The following is a 14,627-nucleotide window of genomic DNA, read 5'->3' on the forward strand; positions in this document are numbered from 1 at the left end:
TGCCCTGGCCAAGAAAAACAAAGGAAAGAGTAACCTGGCTTCGTCCTCTGCGCTCCTGTAAGGCCTTTCTTACCTCTCCCTCTCTCACCAGGTCACAGAACTCAAAGGGCTAGCAACTCATCTCCTGGTCGGCAGTGTGACCTGCGAGACCAAAGAGCTGTTTGCAGCACGACCTCAGGTGGTGGCTGTGGACATCAATGACCTTGGCACCATCAAACTCAACCTGGAAATCACCTGGTAGTAAGTTGCCCTTTTCAATATCATCATGATAGAAACAAGTGCTGTAGGCTTGTGCTGTCCCAAGGGTGGCATGTGGACCGTCAAAATCACTGGGGAGCTTGGTACGAAAGCAGAGTCTCAGGCCCCACCCCAGACTCGCTGTGTCAGAATCTCTCAGGGCCCAGGAATCTCTTAAATAAGCTGGGTGATGTTCACACATGTTAAAGGAGAACCCCTGCCATATCACTACTCTCCTCTGCAACTTCCTATTTTTAAATATTTTATTCTGTCTCCTCCCCTCCTTCTCAGCCTTTAGATGTGTATAAAGAAGTATATCTCTCATGTCCGCTAATTTGAAAGAAAATAACTGTCCAGTATGAGATATTTTATCCACAGAAAGATCCTGATTCTCGCTATGGTGTTTTAATTGCTTAGCCCTCTTTATCTCAGATACCTGACACTGCTTTGGAAATTTTTGGATATCCTTAGTCTCTCCACACTCTATATACTGAAACAGAATATTTCCAAAGGGCCAGAGATACCTTTTGTCAAAGCAGGGAACTTAAAAGTGGTTTTCTGAAGTCACCCCGTGAGAAAGGTCATGATAAGCTATTAAGTACTGGTTGCTCACAACATTTGATCTTATGCCCCTGGTATGTTACAAGTAACTAGGACATGTTCAGTATTAATGTTTGGGGCCACCTTTACAATATCGAGGGTCAGGCATGGAAGCAGCAAAGACATGTTGCCTTGTTATTGGAGCAGTGTCCACAGCTTTTGCCCAGCCCATCTCTTCTCGTAACATGTAATGATTGACGTCTCAAATGCAAGATCAGTGCTTCTGCTGGAGGAGCACATGGCATGCTGATAAATGGCATCATTGTGAACAGACTGTTATCCTCTCAGTCACACAACAGGCTCTGGGTCCACTGAAAGGAATAGGAGAGTTTTCTTTAGAACCGAACAATAATCTGTTGCTCTCTTGTATCATTAAAGCGTCTGCCCTTGCAAAGCTCCAGGAATTTTTACAGACTTCTTCAACATCTCGTGTTGGGACAAACATTAATATGTTTGTGTCTCTAATACGAACGAGGAAGCAAATTTATCTGGTCTGCAGGTGTGTACATAAATTGTGCTTAAAGCTGTGATGATAATCTGGGGTCCCTTGGGTGAGTCTAGACCCTGTTTTCTGCTCCACTTTTTTTTTTCTTGGTTTGTTTGCTGACAGACCAATTTGGCCAAAACCAGCCCAGTTCCCACTGGTTTGAGTTTACGTAAGTATAATGAGGTGCTTTCTTGGCCTGCGGACCGGTGATTATAGGTGACTTTAACAAACGTGTGTTCATGGGGACCTGTTGTTTTGCAGTCCGTTTGACGTGGAGGACATGACCCCATCCTCAGGCGCTGGGAACAAGGCAGCCGCCCTCCAGAGAAGAATGTCCATGTACAGCCAGGGCACCCCAGAAACGCCCACCTTCAAAGACCACTCCTTCTTTGTAAGTTCAGTGTGATTTCTAGAGGAGAAATGATGAGCCTGAGGCAGTGCTTGCACCCAGGGTTTGAAATGCTTAATATACGGTGTTAGGGAGTCTCTATAATTCCTAATACAGTCGTCCCTTAATACCCGAGAGGGATTGGTTCCGAGAACCCCCCTTTGATACCAGAATCCTAGGATGCTCAAGCCTTTTATGTTAAATGGCATAGTGTTTGCACATAACCTATGCACACCCTCCCGGATACTTTAGATCATCTCTGGATTACTTATAATACCTAATGCAATGTAAATGCTATGTAAATAGCTACCAGCAAATTGGCAAATTCAAGTTTTGCTTTTTTGGAACTGTCTGGAATTTTTTTTTTTTTGCGGTACACGGGCCTCTCACCGCTGCGGTCTCTTCCGTCGCGGAGCACAGGCTCTGGCCGCGCAGGCTCAGCGGCCATGGCTCACGGGCCCAGCCGCTCCGCGGCATATGGGATCTTCCCAGACCGGGGCACGAACCCGCATCCCCTGCACCGGCAGTCGGACTCTCAACCACTGCGCCACCAGGGAAGCCCCTGGAATTTTTTTTTCATAGATGCATAACCCTTGGATACGGAGGGCTGACTGTAATGTCATCTTCAAGTTCACCCTAAGCACATGGTGACTAAGGGAAAGCACATTCCGAGATGTCTGTGGCCACCTGCGCACAGGTGGTAAACCTCCTGTGGCTCTCCTCTCCTCTCCCCCAACTTAACCTGTTGCTTGGTAAACACATGTAGACTTTTCTGCACATTCTCTAAGATCAGACTTTTAAAGAAGTGGGTGTAAATAATGGCCTCCTTGTTTTAATCAGAAATGCTCGCTAAAAAGCTGACAGAAACATGGTAACCTGCTGCTTTCCACTAACTCCCCCATTTTGCTTTGACTTCTGAAGAGATGGTTGCATCCTTCACCAGACAAGCCAAGGCTGTCTGTCTTGAGTGCCTTGCAAGAGTCTTTCTTTGCCAAGCTGCACCGCAGCCGCTCTTTCAGTGACCTGCCCTCCCTCAGGCTGAGACCCAAGGCCGTTCTAGAGTTTTATGTGAGTGTGTGTGGCCCGCCTGGGTGTGACGTGCTTGCTGTAGGGGGCTTGTGGCATGTGGGCTTTGGCATGGCTCTTGTTTTATCTTCTGTCTCTTGCTCATTGGCTAACGGTTACAGGCCTCCTGTCCGTGGGTGGGAAATTTGGGCATGCATGCATCTTTGTGAGAGAGGCCGTTTGTCTTTCCCTGCTCATGATCTCCACTTTTGTGCTGTGACTTTTCTGCGCTGTGGCAAAGATATCCATGGTAACAATATTGTCACTTAAAAAAAAATACAGCTGCGCTCAAGGTCAAAGAAGATTTTCGTTCACAAGTTAAGCTAATGTATCACTAATAGCAATCTTTACAGTTGTAGCCTTCAAAACCTGGCACTGGATTTAAACCAATTTTCCCAAAACTATTTTTATTGAAAGAGGTTCTTAGCCCTAATTTATTGTATTGTTTGCTAGTTTTATACTATCGAAGTAAAAGAAACTCTTTAATTTGCAATCAGGAATGTAATAGGTAACCTACATTATATGTGTTATCCATTATGTCACAAGAGAATACGCATACACATATGTACATACATACCTGGAATGTTCTGCCGTTTACAGACATATAAAAGTAATCTTTGAATGTCCAGAGAGGAAAGGGTTAAAAGTCTTCTGGTTCATAATAATAATAATTGTTATACTCCAATAAAGATGTTAAAAAAAAAAAGAGTGCAGCTCTAGACTAACTGGCAAGCCTAAATTAGTAGAGAGACTGATTATAGAGGAGTTTGAAATAGATTTTTTTAAATCACTTTCAAGTACCCACTCTGCATACTCAAATGAGGTAAAAGATTGTTGCATTAGTAAGATATATTTTAAAATATACTTTAAATAAAAATTAAAAATAGATTTATTTTTCTTTCTAAATGACTACTTGAAATGCGTTTTTTATTTTTCTTCCCAAAAAATAAATAAATAAATAAGCCATCCAAAAAATAATAATAATAATTGCATCTTATTCATTGGATTAAAAAACACAGGTGAAATGGACCAGGCTAGAGTTTCCACGGAAAATGGGAAAGATATGCACGTGCCAGAGAAGAGTAGAGCTGATGCAGTAACTGTCAATGTCATGTGTATATTGATGCTCATACGCTGCAAGCTGGAGGGTGTAGAGATGGTTAGTAGAGGTTTTAATTGCATCATGTAAACAAGAGCAAGATTAGAAAAGAATGTGATGGCTTCCTATAGCCTTTTGGATAAACGCAAACTCCTCGGAGCAGCCATTCCATTCCGGCCCAGTCTTCCAGGCCCACCTCTCCTTTCTCCAGCCTTCATTCTCTGCCGGACTGCCCCCTGCCGACCCCAACCCCCATCACTGTCCTCCAAATGCACCCTCCCTCTCAAGAGCTCCCACAGCCTGTTGTTCCTTCTAGGACGCACTTCCTCCTCCTCCTGCCCTTCTTCTCCGCATTTTCCAGGGCTGAGTTCCAGACACTCTCTCTCCTGAGCACCACCCCCGCCCCCTGCCGGGGCTCCTACCACCCTGCAGCATCCCTACATCACCCCTCAGTTACAGCACGCCTTCCCCGTGTGCCCGTTTATAGGCTCGCGCTCTTGGCAGGCTGTACGTCCCCTTCAGCAGGGCATCTCAGTCTAACTGGATATTTGCCACTTAAGTACATGCAAATTGGGTTTGGGAATGTGAGACTTGATAGAAGTGGCTGAAGAGGAGTTTGGAATTTAAATAAGAATCGTGACAACCAGTCCCGCTCCTTACTTAGCCAGCGCCTCCCGCCTCCCTCAGAGCTGCTCGGAATGTGTGCTCTGGAGATGAGTTGAGGCTGAGCAGGAACGTTCAGAGGACCCAGGGCTTCTGTGAGATCCCCAGGGGACCCCACGGAGGAAGTGCAGGGAGCAGGACTCAGCCTTCCCCCATCCCTTCCCAGAAGCTTCTTTTTTTGTCTGTCCTGGAGGCATAAAACGTGTTTGGGGGGAAAAGCGGGGTGCAGATACAGGAGGAAGGAAACTGAAGTAAAGGAGGCTGGAAATAGTGAGTCGCACGGGGACCCACCCCCTCCCCGTCCCCTCCCGAGGACGGTCCCTGGAACTCCCTCCCCCCCTCTCCCCCCCCCCCGCCCCCCCGCACCGGGACTCTGGAGCACAGTTCAATAATCACTAATCCAGGAAAACATTCTCACTTTTCGAGGCAAAGAAACTGAGCCTGCAGAGGTTACTTGAGTGCCCCAGTGACACATCCTTTTACTCATGCTGTGGTTAAAGTAAAAAACCTTCCAACCAGATGAGAATGGAGAGTTTGAGTTGAAACTGCATGTATTGGGAGCTGGTGGCCCAGATCCAGCAGTGATGGGACCATGGACGCTGCTGGAGGAGGATGGGGAGCCTCTGTCTGTCTGCTCCTCATTTCACTTGCTGTAACATTTTTGTTTCCTGGGCTAATTCCCAGCACTATCGTGATCATTCATTGTTTTATTTATTTATTTATTTGTTTGTTTGTTTGTTTGTTTGCGGTACACGGGCCTCTCACTGTTGTGGCCTCTCCCGTTGCGGAGCCCAGTCTCCGGACGCGCAGGCTCAGCGGCCATGGCTCATGGGCCCAGCCGCTCCGCAGCATGTGGGATCTTCCCGGACCGGGGTGCAAACCCACGTCCCCTGCATCGGCAGGCGGACTCTCAACCACCGCGCCACCAGGGAAGCCCTATTATTTTTTTTTGGCCGCACCACACGGTGTGTGGGATCTCAGTTCCCCCACCAGGGATCGTGGAGCCCACGCCCCCTGCAGTGGAAGTGCGGAGTCCTAACCACTGGACTGCCAGGGAGTTCCCTCATTGTTTTATGTATAATTAAAATAGGTACTTACCTTTACTTAAACAATCAATTCTGGAATCCAAGAGAGAGTATTCATTTTGAAGGAGTTGATCTCAAATAACTAAAAAACTTTTCCCACAGAGCAACATTTAGCACTTCGCCAAGACCACTGTGTCAGGAAAGGTGACTTAGAAATTGCTTTAACGCCTGCATAAACAAATTACCTTGGTTACCTGGATATTTCTGACCTCTGTCGTCTGAGTTCTGCTTCACGGATCACAGAGCCTGGGGCTGCCTGACAGAGCACTTGGGATTTCTAGACACCCTGGGAGCTCTGGGCTTTGCAGCCCTGGAAGATAGTTGTTCAGTTTATCAGTCTTTTTCTCCTCTTTTTATAGAAGCACTGCGCACGTATTTCTGGTCTTGAATTGTTTGTGGCGTGGTTACTGAATTAATAAAACTTTTTCCAGGGCTTGGGATTTGCGGGTAGAGTTTTTCAAAAAATAATTTTATGAGAACTGAAGCAGAACAAAGCATCACATCTTTTGAGTGAAATAGCAAGAATGTTGTAAAGTCTTTTAAGATCGATGCCAAAAAACAAAAAACACAAATCAAAACAAAACAAAAAAAACGGTGGTGCTATTCTTAACTATGGCTGCCGAATATTGTGAGATCCTGGGATTTGGGAAACAAGCACCACCCCCCTGCCTCCAACCTCTTCTTTTGAAAAATGTCAAACCTGAGAAGAGTGCAATGAACTTTCACCGAGATTCAACAATGGTAATAGAGTTTTTAAAGCTTGTTTTCTTTTGCCACGCATGTGCGCGCACGCACACACACAAAATCAACAATACAGTGTTAATATCGTGAAAGGTCTGTTTTTAAAATTTTAATTGTCTTACATTTTGTCTGGAAATGAACCATGCCAAACGCATCCCTTGTATTTAAAATCGTAATGATTTGCCTTTTATCTGCAGTCGAATCTACCTGATGACGTCCTTGAAAATGGGAAGGCAGCTGGGGAGAAAATGCCACTGTCCCTCAGCTTCAGTGACCTGCCCAATGGGGACTGCGCCCTCTCCCACAGCCCAGGCCGCCCTCTCCCCAGCACGTGCTCGGCAAATCCAGAAATCACCATCACCCCCGCAGAGCTGAACCGCGACAGCCCCTCCTCCCAGAACGAGGGCCTGGATGACTCCAGCTCGGCCTCTTCCAAGAGCTCCTTGGGAGAAGGCTCAGAGCCCAGGCCCCACAGGGAGGAAGAGACGGAGGGGCTCGGGAAACCCGAGGCCTGCAGAGCATCCGCGGGTGCCCGGACGGAGCGCCTATTCCTGGAGAAGGGTGTCGCAGAGGCCCTTCTGCAAGAGTCTGACGAGGCCTCTGAACTCAAGCCCGTGGAACTGGACACTTTTGAAGGAAACATCACGAAGCAGCTGGTCAAGAGGCTCACCTCGTCAGAGGTGCCGGCGGCCACCGAGAGGCTGCTCTTTGAGGGCTCTGTCAGTGGAGAGTCCGAAGGCTATAGATCCTTCCTAGATGGAAGCTTAGAGGATGCCTTTAATGGGCTTTTCCTTGCATTAGAACCACATAAAGAGCAGTATAAAGAGTTTCAGGATCTGAACCAAGAAGTCATGCACTTGGATGACATTCTAAAAGTAAGTACATTTTTAGAGAAATTGGCTTAGGTCTGGAGACAGGTATCTTCAGCCAACATTCTATTTAAAATAGCCTATCTTTTTTTTTTTTTTATCCTGCCCCATCACAGGATCAGTAGATAATCATCACGTAAATGACACTGATTTTTAATACTAGTAGCGTATATTTATTTTCCTGACAACTGATCAACTTAAGGAAAATGATTAGGAGTTAAATTAACAGCTCTGGAGAGCGTCTAAATTCCCTCAGTCCCTAAGTTCATCATTCAGATTCCAGATGTGAAATGGTGGCCTTTTGGGCATCATAATCTCATTGAGATGCTCCTGGAGAGGGTACCTCTCTGAGTATCAGGGAAGCAGGAAAGCCCTCCCATGGTTGAAGACAGAGTTAGGCAGTACAGATGTGAGAGCCATGGGCATCTCTCCGCTGCCCAGGGCACCACCTCCTGGAGGATTCCCTTCTCTGCAACTGGCCCAAATTGGTGAGTCGGAACCCCAGATAATCACCCACGAATAATCGAGAAGCCAGAGAACCCTGACTCCACCAGAGTTATCTTCCCCTCTCCTGTTCCTAATCAGACCGCTCAGGATAGACATGGGAAGATAGGAGTGAGGGGATGATTTCCTCTTAGGCAGGAGGTCCTAGCAATGAGATCGTTCATGCTACCCCAGGATGTATCTGTCTCCACTTGGCATACAGATGACATTTTTAAAAACAAGGCACAAGAAGACAGAACTGGAATTTTTGTCCCGAATCCCACTGCCACGTCTTGTATTCTTTGCTTTGCCGCTCTGATTTATAGTGCCACAGAGAAGAGAACTTGGATCTTTTCTCTTGAAAGAGCAGTTCTTTGGGAACGTGTTCTATAAAATAAGCTTGAAAATACAGTGTCAGGGGCAAGTCAACCCACAGCAGGCTGTTGCATCCCTTGGCGTGACGGTTTTAAGATGTGGCCTTCCCCGTGGCACCTGGAACAACCTTCCCAAGGCTTTTCTCACAGTCTCGGTCACGCTGACCTAGGTCTGGAGGGGATGTCTGCCCGGGGCAGATAATAATCCATGCTCTGACTCGCCACATCCTCTAATGCTCATGACAGATTGATTCAGCTGTAGGTATAGCCTCCGAGCAATAGGGATGGGCATTCTGAATCTGCTTCCTGTAAAACATAACTCAAAAGCATCTCCTCAGGTCTCATGCATGGAGGCTGTTGGTCCAGCACTGCAGTGAAAACATCGTTTATCCCCTCAACAAGCTCATGTCAGCACAGCTGACCAGCTTTCGCTTACTGGGGAAAAAGTTGTTAAATGACACAGTTGATCCACCTAAAGTAAATGCCTCAGATGTCTAGATGCCCCCATTTCCAGGCGTCTAGGGTGCTGGTCAGTAGCTCAGTACACCAAGAAGCGCTAAGCAAGTCATCTGTTAGTCTTATAAAAACCTGGTGGCTATAGGTTTCTTTCCAGAGTATTATTTCAATCTGCAGTTGTTCCAAAACTATCCCACTACTAAAATCCTTAACTGCCTCTTTCTTTATTTTGATCAGTATTTAAACACATCCATACTGTGCAAGATCAGGTTCTGCAGTCTAGCTCAGGGAAGAAGACCCTAGAAGTGGGTCAAGTCGGGACTGGCTCCTCCTCTCTCTCTGAGATGGAAAACGGCATTAGAGTTGAGGTCTGGGGCAAGTGGCTTTGTCTCCAGCCAGGATCAAAGCATCCGCTGGACAAAGCTTTCTCTTTTTTCCCTCCTTCACATTCCTAGGATGCTAAACACCTTGAGGATCAGAAACTAAATGATGCTGCCTCTTGGACGGAGATCACTGAGGGCGAATGAAACAACTCTGATTTAAAAGACTGAAAGACGGTTTCCTATATGCTTTGTCTTGAGTGTCAGAGACTCAGATCCCTGCAAGGCCCTTCCGACCTTGTGTAATGAAGTCAGCAGGGAGTGCCACCTAACTGGATGGAGAACATTTCGTTCTTCTTACTTGCAGAATTTGTCCCATTCAGTAACCCCCAGCATCCTCTTGACTATTTGGAAGAACTTCTCTCCATCTCTGTGCCCACAGCAACTGGCATTACCCTGTCTGTAATGTTTCTGCTTAATATCCAGCAATGTAGAATTCTCCAGACCATAGAATGGGTTTGCTCACATAATTCCAGGGCCCAGTCAGGGAAGAAATGGAACTTGTTCCTTCAAAGAGCTGTAGAGGAAGCACAGCTACTCCTTGTCATGCCCATGCCATGTATTTTCTCCTCAATGCTCAAAGAAAACTTACATGCTGTGAATGTAAAATTAATTTTTTTTTTTTTTTTTTTTTTTTTGTGCGGTACGCGGGCCTCTCACTGTTGTGGCCTCTCCTGTTGCGGAGCACAGGCTCCGGACGCTCAGGCTCAGCGGCCATGGCTCACGGGCTCAGCCGCTCCGCGGCATGTGGGATCTTCCCGGACCGGGGCACGAACCCGCGTCCCCTGCATCGGCAGGCGGACTCTCAACCACTGTGCCACAAGGGAAGCCCCGTAAAATTAATATTTAAGTGTACTTACCTAGGGAGTGTGGATTAAGTGACTTCGAGTAGTTTTCTATTTCTGGGATTTGTTTTGTGAATCCTTTAAAACAGGTGCCTTAGATAGCTCACCCCTGTCTCAGGGCACTAAACATGTTGCCACTTGGAATTAGAGATTGGTTAGTAGTTGGCATTGACTGTGACTCCTTAGAGCTGTCTGCCAGTTGCATTTTATTTGGGGTTGAGCATGAGGCGGAGAGAGTATAGCAGTTCTATTTCCCAAAGCCTTCTGATTGTAATATTTTTTAAATGGTTTATTTAAAAAATTTCAAACAGAAGTAGAAAGAATCAGATGATGGACCCTAATGTGCCCATCCCCCAGCCTCCACAGTGCTCAATTCACAGCCAGTTTTGTGTCTGTTCTTCTGCCTGCTTCCTTCCCTCTGGATTGTTTTGGAACAAATCCCAGATATTGTGTCATTTTATCCACGGTTGTACTTTCTTTTAATAAGACGACTTTAAATGAATTTTTTACTGCCAACAAAAAAAAAATAAAAGCTTGAAAAAAAAGAAAAGTGTCACATCTCCCACTGGGTGTCTTTGTTGTGTTTCTGCTTCCGAATATGTTGATATTCTCCTTGGTACCTTCTACCTTTGCAGTGCAAGCCAGCAGTAAGCCGAAGCAGGTCTTCCAGTTTAAGTCTTACAGTTGAAAGTGCTTTAGAAAGCTTTGATTTTCTGAACACCTCTGATTTTGACGAGGAGGAGGAGGATGGTGATGAGGTTTGTAACGTTGGAGGAGGTGCTGACTCAGTATTTTCAGACACTGAGACTGAGAAAAATAGGTAAGTCTGAAGTTAGCGTCTGCTTCTATTTCTACTGTCGTAGCTGGTACAGCAGTTCTTTGTAGCTACCTGACGGGACCTGATACACATCTCCAGGAAGATAAAACCCCCTATACATGAATTGGCTTACAGTTCCTTTTCATTGTTAAGTACAACTTTTAAATATCATTCACCTCTTTTGGTGTTGTTTAAGGAAAATTAAATTGATTTTCTTCCTTATAAATGAAGGGGAGGTTTTTGTATGAGTGTGTGTGTATATTTATGTGTATACACATACATCTTGTAGGTTTCAGTGTCTACAACTTGTCCCCAATGTAATTAATTGCAAATTAAGTAGGTATACCATGTTTCTGGAGAACTCTTACTGGATCATCAGTTTGGACCTGGTTCTCCTTGCTTTGCATCGTATTTCTAATTTCTTCATTTTGTTAGACTTTGCTTTTCCCACCCCTTATCTCTCCGTTCCTTTTGGCCATTGGGTCTTTGCAGTAGATTAAGCTCATCAGTGCCTATATCAAAGCCAGGTTTAAGCCCTGTGGTCCATGTTTTCTTTAGAGCGTAAGAAGAGATGACTGATAACTGATAACTGCCACTGGATCTGCAGGCCTCCAGCTGGAATGTGGCCTTCTCTAGGATGGGGATGGGACAGAGCAGTGGGAAGGGAGGATAAAGGTGAAATGTTGTCACCTTCTTTCTCCATTGGGCTTTCTTGTACCAAACCATGTGTTTAGAGCTAGAGCCTGGGGTCCATTCTGTAAGCACAGTGAACATACTCAGCTCCACCAATTACTGCAAAAAAAAAAAAAAAAAAAAAGACACAAACACTTTCCCAAAGGAAAGGGTGGGTTTCCATCCATCTTTTCTTTTGACGTGTTATATACACTGATTTTCAAGTTACAACAAGCTATGGCTGTTCAACCTTCGCAAACCTCTCTGTGGGTGGTGTTAATATTTTGGAGTTTTGTTGTTCCTGGAGGGTTTCTTCTGCTAAAGTGAAACGAGGAAAAGAAAAAGTGAGAGATAGAATTTATCCTTTGAGCAAACTGGGGGCATAGCAAAGAAAATTTATGAAATGAATGTCATGTTTAAATTATCCTTCTACATTCTACAGTGAGATTTTTCTAACTTGATTGAATTTGTGAAATGCTTCTTAAACCAAACATCTTCCTGTATACTTGTTAGCTTAAGCTATTAGATGATGGATCAAGGTCAGATTAAACTTTTTTTCTTCTTGCTGTAAGAAGCATTTTAACTTTTTTTTTTTGTGGTCGGTACGCGGGCCTCTTACTGTTGTGGCCTCTCCCGTTGTGGAGCACAGGCTCCAGACGTGCAGGCTCAGTGGCCATGGCTCACGGGCCCAGCCGCTCTGCGGCATGTAGGATCTTCCCGGACCGGGGCACGAACCCATGTTCCCTGAATCGGCAGGCGGACTGTCAACCACTGTGCCACCAGGGAAGCCCCAAGAAGCATTTTAAAAACATCATAGCCTTTGTAAATTTTACAGATCATTGCTATTAAATATGTCTAATTTGATCAGTCTTACCGTATGTCATCAGAGGTATTATGGAAAATTGTGGAAATTGTGTGTGTGTTTTAAATGTGCTGACTACCAGGACACAAGCTGAATGTTTTCCCCTTGGAGGCAAATGTGAGTCAGAGTAAGGCACTCAACGCCTCTAAACTCTGGTGCATTATCTTTTTAAATTGTGGAGACTGGGGAGCATGAAACTAGAAGCCAAAAACCGCCTAGCTGTGTGAACGAGGACGCTCTGGTTAACACCTCTGCTGGTCATTCCTTCCATACGTGAAATGAGACTCTTCCCTCCCCCTCGCCCTCCTGCACAGATTCATATTAAGAATAAAATTAAATAATAGGTGCAACAGATTTCTTTTTAAATGTAAGTGCCCAGCATGATACAACTTTAGACAGTTCAACGGTGGGCTTTACGCAAAGCCCGCGAGGCAGAACTAAGCGATACAAATGCCCCTTTTAGCTTTTGTCTGGAGTAGAACATCATGTTTCTTCCTAACAGCTTTCCTTTCTCCTTTTCTTCAAGTCACAATTGATTTAAGGCCAGGAAAAAGCCTTGACTGATTATTTCTTAATGGTATTGCTCTTGGGAAGCCACAGGTTCACAGGACAGTTTAATCCCAGAAAATCTGGCAAACCACTCCGTCAACAGAGCAGGAAAGTGCCGCGAAACGAGGGCACATTTCAAAAGCCTTCTTGGTGAGCCAACTGTACAGATGGTTAGTTGTGCTTGAGAAGCAAACGGAGAACTCTGGAAACAGTCTGTCTGCAGGATCTTTTTAATATTAGGCAAATCGGTGACCAGGCTTAGTTATAAAATAGTTTTTGAAAGGTATCTCTATTTTTCAAGATAGGCGAGCGCAAGACTCTTTTCAGTGGGTGCTGTGATTGAGTTGACCTGTGATTTCCATGCAGAAAGAACCAGCTAACATTTCGCTCACCTTCCTGCTTCAACAGTTACAGATCAGTACACCCGGAAGCCAGGGGGCACCTCAGCGAAGCCCTGACGGAGGACACGGGAGTCGGGACTAGTGTGGCAGGAAGCCCTCTCCCACTGACCACGGGAAATGAAAGCCTGGACCTCAGCATCATCAGGCACCTCCAGTACTGCACCCAACTCGTCCAGGTAGGACTGGTGACGGCACTGGGTTTTTAGAGCCCAGGTTTTTGATGTACCAAGAATGGATGTGTGCTTGCTTTTTTGAGTTTTCCCAGGAAAATGAGAACTCAGGAATAAGAGAGCCATCCTGCTTTGATTTGACCCAACTCAGAAACTCTGAAAGGCATGGCCATGCTCCCTCAACCCTGAGTTTTCTATCTTAAAACCTAGATCTCCAGACTTTAACAGGTAGTAGGTGACATATAGTGTGCTCTTGCTTTCAAATCATTTGATAGTAGGTGAGAGTAGTGTGATTTTTTTTTTAGATAAGGAATTTGCATTCCGCCATCTACAAATGGACTTTGAAAGCCAGTATTATTGAACATATGTTAATATGAACCTATCACACGAGCTAGTTTTCTACCACCTGGACAGCTAAAGGCAAAATGCTCCAGAACATAACCACAGTTTCCCAGATCTTGAATAAGTACTTATTAGCAGCAAGAAAGAACATTTTACAGGTATTATCCTCCTCACCAGTTCGCTTTCATTCTGCGACACCCTGGGGCTCACTTTTCTTCTCATTTCAGGCTGTTTATCACTTAAGATTTTGCCACAGCAGAGCAACTATTCTGCCATTCTTTTGTTGCAGGGAGAGTTTCTGCTGTCTCGAACAAAGCATTTTCCCCAAGCAGCTATCGGTACTTGAATGCTCCCTCCTCACCTGGTGGCTTGTCTTCTCCCAATCTTGTTCTTCTCCCACTTGCTTGGATGTGTGGGGAACAGGAAAAGAATGTGAAAGCAAATGTATAATGGTTTCCGGGGGGTGGGCCAGGCCAGAAGAGGAGGAATCGTGCTTTTAAGAGCACATGGCCAACTGGGAGACCAGAGGCAGGGTGAGGAGGAAGGACCCCAGGGAGGCCAGGAGTGGGTTAATGTTGCTTTTTTAGTAACACACTTGTGATGAGATGTAGAAGAATCTGCTTCTCCTCCACGAATGTAGACCCTCGAAGCAGCCTCAGACACCTCACGTGCTCTGGGAAACTGGTTGGCAGTTATGACTCTTGCACTAGGTTGGCCAACACCCCAGCAGATCTCTTCTGCTGAGCGTTGAATTTACAAGCCAGGTGCTGACAACCAATCTAGCAGAAGGTGCAATTTTTTTTTTTTTCTGACCAAAATGGACAAGGATTGTCGTTGACTTATAGCTGTCCTCTATTCACCAAGCACTGGAATGAGATGGTTTTCACGGCTCTTTGTCCTTGGTGAGGCCGAGACTGTGCTGAGCAAACTCCCCGTTCACCTTTTAGACGTCAAGTCATTACTTTGTGAGGCATGGGAGAATTCTCTTCCATGAAGGGATGGATGTTTTCTGTCAAAGAATAATTGGCATGCAGTAGTCAGT

General features: G+C 45.5%; 1 protein-coding gene across 4 annotated transcripts in view; it reads left to right on the forward strand.

Annotated features, from left to right (window-relative positions):
- Positions 1-14,627, forward strand: part of RIPOR2 (RHO family interacting cell polarization regulator 2) — a 211,242-nt gene that overhangs the window by 179,124 nt on the left and 17,491 nt on the right. For 2 of the 4 annotated variants that reach the window (XM_082848028.1, XM_082848029.1), the window contains exons 11-15: positions 92-240; positions 1,586-1,715; positions 6,563-7,240; positions 10,408-10,592; positions 13,081-13,249. In XM_082848028.1, coding sequence (XP_082704154.1) covers positions 92-240; positions 1,586-1,715; positions 6,563-7,240; positions 10,408-10,592; positions 13,081-13,249 — 1,311 coding nt within the window. Of the gene's footprint in view, positions 1-91; positions 241-1,585; positions 1,716-6,562; positions 7,241-9,002; positions 10,351-10,407; positions 10,593-13,080; positions 13,250-14,627 lie in introns of those variants that run through there. The other 2 variants (XM_082848030.1, XM_082848031.1) reach the window with 1 other exon arrangement.

The sequence above is a fragment of the Leucopleurus acutus genome (genome assembly GCF_964270905.1).
Source record: "Leucopleurus acutus genome assembly, chromosome: 10".
NCBI lineage: Eukaryota > Metazoa > Chordata > Mammalia > Artiodactyla > Delphinidae > Leucopleurus > Leucopleurus acutus.